The sequence below is a fragment of the Mytilus edulis genome, chromosome 7 (assembly GCF_963676685.1).
Source record: "Mytilus edulis chromosome 7, xbMytEdul2.2, whole genome shotgun sequence".
In the NCBI taxonomy this organism is placed as follows: domain Eukaryota; kingdom Metazoa; phylum Mollusca; class Bivalvia; order Mytilida; family Mytilidae; genus Mytilus; species Mytilus edulis.
In genome coordinates, this window is record NC_092350.1 from 44,553,433 (window position 1) to 44,564,527 (window position 11,095).

At 33.6% G+C, this 11,095-nt stretch overlaps 1 protein-coding gene across 1 annotated transcript; it reads right to left on the bottom strand.

Annotated features, from left to right (window-relative positions):
• Nucleotides 1-4,800: 4,800 nt before the first annotated feature.
• LOC139483141 (rho-associated protein kinase 1-like) lies at nt 4,801-5,409 on the bottom strand. Its single transcript, XM_071267176.1, has one exon. It carries the CDS (start codon nt 5,407-5,409, stop codon nt 4,801-4,803), a length of 609 nt encoding a protein of 202 aa, XP_071123277.1.
• Nucleotides 5,410-11,095: the final 5,686 nt, after the last annotated feature.

Sequence of the window (11,095 nt, forward strand, 5' to 3'; positions counted from 1 at the left end):
CGTTTCTGTGTGTCTTGCATTGTCATTTGTTTGTTTTTATGCACTTCAGTGTCTCTGTTGTTTCGGTTTTTCCCTCGTTCAGTGATGTGTTTCCTTTGATTTGGTTTTTAATCCGGATTCGTTTTCTCTTAATCTATTTATGACTTTCGAATAGCAGTATACTATTGCATGTTGCCTTTAATTATTAATCTACCATTTGTACATAAGAAAACATCTGCACAAAGTCAGGAATATTACAGTTGTTATTCATTCGTTTGATGTGTTTAAGCTTTTGATTTTGCCATTTCCGTAGTGACTTTCCGTTTAGAATTTTCTTCGGTGCTGCGTATTTCAGTTATTTTTCTTTTTACAATGTTAGTATCTACACACTTGATCGACCGTGATTAAGTCAAACAAAGGATTTTATGCACATATATATGCAAATAAAACTATACAGATGTTCAAAGTTGAGTTATTTGTATATGAGTTATTTTCACATAATGTTAATAGATGTCAATAAGCAGCAGTTTTATTGTTTTCATGGTTTTTGACGTAGAAGCAAATAATATGGTTTTATGTCGTTGGAAATTTACCTTTGTATGCTAGAGTTGTCTGCCTTCTACCAAAATTTATCGAGATAAAACGACGAATATATGCAATGGGTCTACCACGATCTATTTGTTGTTAGTAATTATTTTGATATATGTGTTTTTGTTGATTTGTATTTTATAGAGTACTGCTTTGTGGGTCCGTTTTTAAGTAAATCAAAGTATTTCCAATCAGAATTGTTTATAATTATTTCTTTGTCCACCTCCATTACACATGGCGTATGAATTTCCCCGTTGCTACACTACCTGAGAGCTTGCGTGTCCGTCATCATTTCCGGAATAGAGGGTTGCAGCTTTCATGGAAACTATGGAACCAAGTGTTCCTGGTAGTAGAGTTGAAGTCAACACGGTTGATTTACGGGCGCCATCCGAGTTGGTGACTGTTATGGATATGTTCTAATTAAAGACAACCCCGCTCTTTATTCCTATATTTTCACATCACAATAAGAGATGATTTCAGTTTCCAAATTGTGATCTGTCCATGCCTGAGGAACAAAATTCCAACAGCGCCGGCATACGGAGTGTATATCTCCAAATGGATACAATATTCCCGTGCTTGTATATTCTATCATGATTTCCCTGATAGAGGGTTGCTGCTAACAAGGAAGCTATTAAACCAAGAGTTCCAAAATGGTGAGGTTTAAATAATTCTTACGTTGAATTTTACGGACGCTATCACGAGTTGGTTGACCTTTATGGAATAACCTTTTCACAGATGATATCGGATATGTTCTAAACGTCGTAACTACAATCCCCTTCCCTTTTCATGAATCTGACATACCGAATAAGACTATTTACCGGGTTCGTTATAACACGAACAACACGACGGGTACCACATGTGGAGCGGAATCTGCTTACCATTCTGGAGCACCTGAGATTAACCCTTATTTTTAGTGTGGTTCGTTTTGCTTTAGTCTTTAGTTTCTATGTTGTGTCTTGTGTACCATTATTTGTCTGTTTGTCTTTTTCATTTTTAGCCAAGGTGTTGTCAGTTTATTATCGAGCTATGAGTTTAACTGTCCCTCTGGTATCTTTCGCCCCTCTGTTTTCATTTAAAATATCATTTTTAATGTTTTGTTGACATTTAATGAACTATAGCTTGGCTGATATAGAAACGATATTTTTTCGTGAAAATTGCATCACCACTCCAACTGCATCAAATTTCTTGGAAAGACTTACCACAATAATCCGTTTTGTGTATTAATTGGTTAGAACTGCCTTGCCACCACTCCTAGTATTGTATAATAAGTCAGCGAAATATAATTACGTCCGTCATCAGTTTGAGCACACCGCAGCCTCTTGTTTTACGCTTAGCGCTATAGCTTAGGAAAATCAATTGAACCTGGTCGACAGGCACAGCCTTTAGGAGTTTCCCCAGTGAGTGCCTACGAGATTACTAACTCTCAATGTTTGTATATGCAAGTTGTTTTGATCAGTTGAATGTAGCTGCACTTTAAGATACACGTAGCTCCGTCAATGTTCTTGCAAAGAACCTTTTTAACTCAATTTCTAAAAAAACTGAAAATTTCATTTGAACAATTATCCGATCCTGAAGTTATACTATCTAATAATGAAAAGATTCAAGTGTTCGGAATCGCAAATATAAAAGCTATCAAGTTGATTAGCTTACTTTATTACAAATCGGGAAAAAGTGTCATTCGGTAAGTCAAAATCGTAATAGCAAAAAGTATTATAGACAGGGAGCCGTGGTGTAGTGGTTAGTACATCAGACTGCTAACACAAAGGTTCCTGGTTCGATTCCCGTTCGGGATGAAAATTTCAAGAACTGATTTTTCGGCTCTCCCTTGACACCATTTGCGAGTATGGTCTTGAGGAAACGATGATAGTCCGTCGGAAGGGGGCGATAAATGGCTGACCCGTGTTAAGAGAGAGCCATACCTCTTGCACGTTAAAGACTCCCTTGTAGATTTCGAAAAAGAGCAGGCTAAACCACTACAAGGCAGCACTCGGACCCGCAAAGTGGAAAGGGATTAATATAAGCTGCAAAACTTGTTTCCCAATCCACTATAAATAAATATGTTTAAACTAATAAGTTTTTCAATTATGACAAAGTGCCACATTTTGTGATGGTAGGTTTTCAAAAGAAGAACAAAAGAAATCAGAGGTACAGTCAAACTCATAGATTGCAAATAAACTGACAACGTTATGGATAGTTATATAAAGACACACAGACAAATAATAGTACAGAAGACAAAACATAGAAAACTAAAGACTAAGAAACACGAACCATACCAAAAACTGAGGGTGATCTCAGGTGCTCCGGAAGGGTAAGCAGATACTGCTCCACATTAGGCACCCGTCGTGTTGCTTAGCTTACTTTATTACGAATCGGGAAAAAGTATAATTCGGTAGGTCAAAATCGTAATAGCGATAGCTATTGTAGTTACAACATAAGGAACATATCTGATATCATCTGTGAAACGGTTATTCCATAACGGTCACCTAACTCGTGATGGCGTCCGTAAAATTTACAAAGGGATGAGTTCAACTTCACAATTTGTAACTCTTTGTTTAATAGCTTCCTTGTGAGCAGCAATTCACTATCAAGGAAATCATGATAGGACATACAAGCCGGTATTGTCAATTTGTGTTGCATCAGGGACTTATGAAAGCGAAATCTCTTGTTGTTGTGCCGTATAATCACAATACAAGTTTCCTATACAAATATTGAATGCAAGTAACGTTCGTATTACACGAACTAAAATTAAGAAAATTGCAGAATTTACTGTTTATCAAATGATAAATCATATGTTAGAATGAGTGACAATACATTAAGTCTTAAAGTTCAAAATATAGAACGTATGACTTAAAGCTTTGATATTGTGGAAGGACAGGATGTTTCTTTGAACACACGTAAATTAAATGATTCAAGTCAGAATATTGCTGCTGATTCTGCGAAGAATTTCATTTATTAAAAGAATTTGACAGAATCACAAATGCTTCAATTACAACGATGTCTCGATTAAAATCGAAATTTGTTTGTCACGAAAAATAATTCTGATCTCGAATTTACATCTCTAGTTGCACATAAGATAAATTTCAAACCAAATACGGTATTGAAATATCAGAATCCATAAAGGTTACCCGCGTAAAAGCGTGAAATTTTATGGGAACAATTGGACGAAATACTACGACAAGGTATCATTACTCCCGTGAATGCATCAGAGAATTGCCGAGTCCCGTCGTTTTAGTAAAAAAAAGTGCATTGTAAATTCCGTTAAAAAGGAATCACAAAGTTCTAGGTTTTGATGGGTTTTTCGTCATCTTGATGCACAAACAGATGATTTCAAATACGCAATTCCAAAGAAAAAAGGTCCAGTAAGACCCCTTTTTGGTCCAAAAATATAGCAGTTTGACAAAAGTGTTTAAAGGTAACTTTCACCTGTATGCTACCCAATAATTGTTAATGTCTGTGTCATTTGGTCTCTTGTGGAGAGTTGTCTCATTTGCAATCATACTATTTCTCTGCTCGAAAATTTTGTTAAAACACTTAAACGACTGGTCATGAGCTATCAAAGGACGGTATACACCCTCCCAAAGATTTCTGGCATTAATAGATTACCCGGAACCGAAAAATTTCAAATGTCTTGAACATTTCATCATTGCCTTGATTTATCCATTAAATATACACAAAGACTAAAGACTAAAACTATAGATCCGGGAGTACTTGAAGATATCGAAAGCTAATTCAAAGCCAATTGACAACTAACAAAACCCCACGTGTCTAAGACTAAAATGTCATTCAGTACACATCTGATTTGCAATATAAAAAAAAACCCAAGTACCATATACCGTGAATCTTCTTACATGTATATGAATACTATTTAGTTGATTCTAAATTAATGAATAATAATCAACTATCAAGCTTCAGCGTAAAATTGGTAATCTCTTATAAAAGATTAGTTCAATGGCACGACTAGCTTACTCGTTTTTAGTTTATACAAGAACAGTTAAAAAGTGTCTTGCAAGATTTTAAGTTTCAATTTTATTGGTGTTTTCACCACAATTTTTCTGTCGTCTCTTTCTCAAAGTATGATATAACACCTGACACAAAAATATGATTTTTTTATGAATATAGTATACTACAATTATATACATTTTAATCTTTAATTTGATTTTTGTTTTTCAAAATAGGTTCACCTAGATAATAAAGGCACTGAATTCATTCAACAAATCTATAAAATGCTTGTTATTAACTTTTCTTCTTTATAGGTGGTAATTTTACAACCTGTGCTGCTGATTTACCCGTTCTAGACACACATCTAGATGATCTTTCTGACATTACCAGTGTTGGTTCAGACACTAGCATTTCTGAACCAAGTGTAGTTGGTGTTTCTGAACATACAATTGTTCGTTCTGATTCTAATGGTATTAGAAAATTTGAAGGTGACCTGTCTTGTCCCGACAATACATTGCACAGTGTATCAATTTTGTTGCTAAGGACGTCCACTTTTTGTTCCATTCGAAAATTCTGTGCTTGCATAACATCAGTTTTTCCTTCAAGGCTTTGTACTTGTGCTTGTGATGCCGCAATATCCCCCTGCAGTAGTGTATTTTCTCTGACAAAATCCCTACTATTGATCGTTGTTATTTTTTGCTCGATTCGTGCCAGCTCTTTCTTTGTTTCTTTTAGTTCTTCACATTTTTCTGCGGAAATTTTATCCTTTTTGTGCATTAGTATCAAACTATTGGATTGTTCTCTTATCCTTAAATTCAGTATTTCTCTTTCGCGTTGAAGCCTATCGTTGTTATATTGTAATTGTTTAATGTTATGTTTCGCTGCTTGTAAATCTGCTTCCATCTGTGCATTGATTTATTCTTCCCCTTCTTGAATGTTGAGCTACAACATTAGAAACACCTATATATAAATATATACATTAAAAATTATTATTAAAAACTTACATATCAAATATAAAAAGTTGCAGTTCATTGATAGTTCAACGCAGAACACGTAAAATGATTGGGTCACATCCTAAAAGCACTTTGAGAAAAAAAAAACTTTGTGAACTGTTCGAATAACCACAATACATGACGTTCACACTTACGTCTCTCTTGCGACTTCATTTGTGTTTGGTAGGATAAGTTCAATTAACATAGGTTATATGAACACTGACGTTGGAATCGATGGAGTTGAAATCAGATTTATCTTACGGAGAAAGGTAATCATTTTGTGCTAAACTCGATTCTGTTTTGTTGTTGTTGAGTATAACAAAATAAAATTGACCATTATTAGTATGTGAAAGTTTTTAGTTATATCAATTTAGAATTGTTTTTATTTTTTTAGACAATATTCAAGGTTATTTGCTTTGAAAAACTCTTTTTTGAAAGAAAACAAATAGAGGAATGCAGGGTTTTGGTTTTGTGTATATTGGTTTAGATACAAAACAGAGAAATAATTGATAATAAAGCTAGATAAACTTTTAGATTTGTCATTAAAAAAAATAATGAATATTACTGAGAAACACTATTAAACGGACAGGTATGAAACATTGGAAATGATACTGTCATACACAAGTAGTTTATCAATAGGAGGACTGTACCAATTCGTCGAAATACATTAAGGTCAAATATAAAAAAAACCGCAAGATTCGATTTTTTGGCGACAATCTGATCCTTGGACAGTAAATATTACAAGGATAACAACTTTTAAAAATGCTACTTTTTTGGGTTTTTTTCTTTATAAATTTTCCAAAATATCGTTTACAGTGATAATAAACTTGTCAGTTGTATATCTGTTTATAAACTGTTTAAAATGGTCAAAAAGAAGGCGAAAGATACCAGAGACATTAAAACTCATAAATTAGAAATAAACTGACAACGCCATGGCGAAAAAAGAAAACAAAAGACAAACATACAAATTATAGTACACAAGACACACCATAGAAAAATAAAGACCAAGCAACACGAACCCAACCAAAAACTGGGACTGATCTCAGGTGCTCTAGAAGGGTAATCAGATCATGCTCAACATATGGCACCCGTCGTGTTGCTTTTTTTTTTATTACAAACCCGGTTAATAGTCGAATTTGGTAGGTCACATTCGTGAAAAGGGAACGGATTGTAGTTACGACATAAGGAACATATCCGATATCATCTGTGAAACGTTATTCCAAAACGGTCAACCAACTCGTGACGGCGTCTTTAAAATCAAAAATAGGATGATTTCTGCATTTATGTATGCCGTCAATCGAACGACAAAATTATTTTTATGTCTACCTGTGCGAATTTCAAACGCGCAATTTTACACCAGTACTGAAAACTTTCTATCCTTTACGGGTAGACTTTACATAGTTATCAAATGAATATCGTTCATTTTTTAACGCCGCCGGGGTATTTGCCAAAAGGACATGCCTTGTTTAACCTCTCTGCCGTGGTATTTGCCAAATAATACTCTATCGGACAAGACGCTTGTAACGTCACGATCATCAATGCGTTTTTGAACATTAGGTAGCAATACACAGTTAGGATTTTAGTTTCGCATTTTGGCGCCGGTGGATTTTTCTAATAGGAAAGTTTTTTGTGTATAAAATTTATTTTTAGACAGTTGAGTGCTAATTTAGCCTTCAAAGATGGTTTATAAGAGCATCAAGATTTTTTTTACATGTTTGATGGGCTATTTTCTGTTTGACAATCCGTATTTTCATAGCTAGACCGGCCATCGGTCCAGACATTAATGTAATGTTTACAAACACATTTTTCTACACGAAGTTTTTGACGCAATTTTACAAAAAAAATGAGTTGAAAGACATATGATTTTCATGGATTTGAATGATATATGTACACAGTTTCAGAAAAGGTATTAATTCAAGCAATTGAAATTCTACTTTTAGCCAATCTTTGGTGAAATATGTGACACCTTTTCCCCCCTTTTTGCAATATTTTAAAACAAATAAATGCAGATTGTTGCCATGGATACACCCAAAAGAAATTATATTTTACCATTTTATATACTGGATATAAAATCTATGGAAGATTTTGATTACATACATAATGCACAAATATCACACAAACAGTAAGCTTGATATTGCAAGAAAGCAATGAAAAGGGGATGGTAAAATTTATAAGGGCAAATTTTAATATTTTTTCCTAACTGTTTATTGCTACCTTAACATTCGGTGTAATTAAACAGATATAGCATGTTCTTGAGGGGTATTTGCGAAAAATACCAGTCTTGAAAATGCATTTCCCCCGCCTGACGGCTCGCGAAATTTAACATTCTCTCGACTGGTATTTTTCGCAAATACCCCTCCTTAACATGATATATCTGTTTAAAGTATAAATTATTATGATAATAGCAAAGAGACCCATTTCAGTCATATTTGATTACTTATTAAATCATTTTCAATATAGGTGTGTATGTTATTTAAAACCTCAAAATAATTACATTTAAAGGCCTACATTTGAATATGATAATGAGAAAGTCGGTCGTCTGTACTGTGATAAATTATTCACATGCTTTCCAAATAATGTTTTATCATTTCGGGTTAATAATAATGTGCTGTAACTTATTGCTGGGATAATGTTTATCTCATATCAAAATAAACACGCTTGAAAATCCAAATACTAATACTAGTACATGTAAATACTTTGTGGAGTTAATAAAAGCAAAATGACAAAAGGACACATGTCTGGAAAACCTTGATGTCAATTTTTGTAATTTTATCTAATTTAAGAATTTACGAACTGACAATTTTAGAAAGGTATGTTTCATGTGTTATTCTTATATGACGTCCGTATTACGCTTTGTTATTAAAGCCATATTCCAATTAGCACAAAATATGTTTGAATCATGCGCCGAAAGTAATTCCAGAAAAGCGTTTCGGACTCACGAAATGAATAACGTGTTGTTATCTTTTTTTACAGTACTGGGTCGATACCTCTGCTGGTAGACTTTCATTCCCCAAGGTTATCATCAGCTTAATAGTGCGTTTGTACTTACGTGATTAATAGCAAACCTCTCTAAAATTGTTAATTTCATCTCAATGTGTCTTTTAAAAATCTCACTGTGTAATTTTATATTCTCAGTGTGTGTTTTTACATTTTGTAATAGTGCGTCTTTGTGAATCTCAGTGTTTTTTTTTTAATTTCCAATGTGGGCGCTTGAACTTCGTACTCTTTATTATTAAGTCTTTTAATACTAGTAGTTAATAAAGGTATCATCATTTGATACCCCAATAGCGCCTTTCGTCTACATAAGACTCATCAATGACGTTCAGATAAAAAATGTTAAAAAGTGAACTAAGTATGAAGTTTAAGAGCATTGAAGATCTAAACTTAACATTTTTTAAGATCGTCACTGGTGAGTCTTATGTAACTTAAAGCATGTCTGTCGTACATAATTTAAACCCTGGCATCTTTGTGAGTTTTATAATCAGCTAGGGATACTTTTTTTTTTAAAGAAAAGTCATGTGTCACTGAAATCGTCCTGGTATATTTTTGCTGCTACACATAGTTGCTTATCTGTCAAAGTTGTTTGCATCCGTGCATCTGCTATGAGCTCATTCGAGTTCTTAAAAAGTACGCAAAGAGATGATATATCAACTACAGCTTATAAGACCTACCGAATTAGACTATTTACCGGATTTGTAATAACATAAGTAACACGACGGTTGCCTCATGTGAAGCAGGATCTGCTTGCCCTTTCGGAGCACCTGAGATCACCTTTGGTTGTTGGTCGGTTTCATGTTGATTATTCTTTAGTTTTCTATATTGTGTCTTGTGTATTATTATTTGCCTGTTTGTCTTTTAATTTTTTAGCAATGGCGTTGTCAGTTATATTTAATCTATGAGTTTGACTGACCCTCTAGTATCGTTCGCCCCTCTTTTATATCACAAATAAGCATTTATTTGTCATTTTCAACCTTAATATAACTTATAACAAAAACTTACAAGAACTATTTTTTGCATAGTTATATTTTGACGCAATGGGAAACATACAGAAACACAACATTAATGTAGTGCTACTAATAAATAAAGATAATAGTTTGAAATATAGCTATTTTAGTTTTTTTTAACTGACCCTCACTGTTAATTTCTAGACGTAAGTCAAGATATGAAGCAGACTGTATCAGTTGTATCATTTATCTCTAGCTTAGTGGGATAGATCCTTTAAAAAAAGTCAACAAATTTTGAATTATCTAGTGAGAGTACATAACCTATAAAGCGGTACGAAAAGTTAAAGGATACTACCAGAACTTCTAGTATAAGTCAGCCTCATTAGAATAAAGCAACAAGCTGGTTAAACAGTGGCGCTGTTGGTTTCAATAAAGTGTCGGGCACCTAATTCTCATTACAGCATTTCTTTGGATATAAGTGTCTTTATTGGCTTGGTCTCTTGATGATAGGCATAGTCACTGTTAATTAAAGTAAAGTAATTGATATAGTACAACATCGAACACGGGGAACCTCGCCATAGAGTCATTTTGGGTGTATTTTAAATATATAAGTAGTAATGCATGTGGTTGTTTAATCTTATATTTACTTTTTGTGCTTCTTTTTTAATTATTTGTTTGTTTTTGTTCTGATTGAAATTGTGACACGATATTGATGGCTATATCCCTATTTTCAAAATTTTACCAATCGTGTCTGTATTGTTCACGCATCGTTATTAATATAATGTAATGTGTGGCATCTCTTATTCAAGTGAGAGGTTAAGCGCTATAAAACCAAGTTCAATTTACAATTTTCTACATTTGAGAATGCCTGTACCAAGTCTGGAATATGACAGTTGTTGACCATTCGTTTGATGTGTTCTATAATTTGATTTTGCCATTTGATAAGGAACTTTCCGTTTTGAATTTTTCTTGGAGGTCAATTGTTTTGTTATTTTACGTTTTACATGCTTATATTGGTGAATCTGTTTAAAGTTCAGATATTTGACCCTGGTATGAAAGGTACCAGGATTATAATTTAGTACGTCAGACGCGCTTTGTCTCATATTCTTATTAGGAAAAAAATTCACACACCTAGTTTAATGGGCTTTGAAAGTCGGAATGCGAATATATATGTTCAAAATATTTACTAGATAACATGTTTATTTGCTTTGGAGATTATAAGAAAATTAAAAAAGCCTTTTAAGAAGCAACACTTGTGCAAAGAAATATAAAGTTCGAAGTTGAAGAGCATTAAGGGCCAAAAATCCCGAAAGGTGTTGCAAAGATAGAGCTAAAGTAATCTAGTAACAGTAAGGAAGCTTCCTTGTTAGCAGCAACACTCTTTCAGAAATATAAAGACAAGAAATGCAATTTCTGGAATGGTGTATTAATTGAAAACTATTTCAAATTTGTAGTCGCTGTTGGAATGTTGATACATAGCAATTGAGATACCATAATTGTGTAGCTTAATCATCTACTTCGTCGAAGTTTTTTTCTTTGGGTAATAACGTTTAATTGTCATTTTCGAAAGAAAGAAAAAAACCAGACACCGACACAGACAGTATTTCTATACCCTAATGAAACCAACATTTGAAAATCATCAAGATAATACTA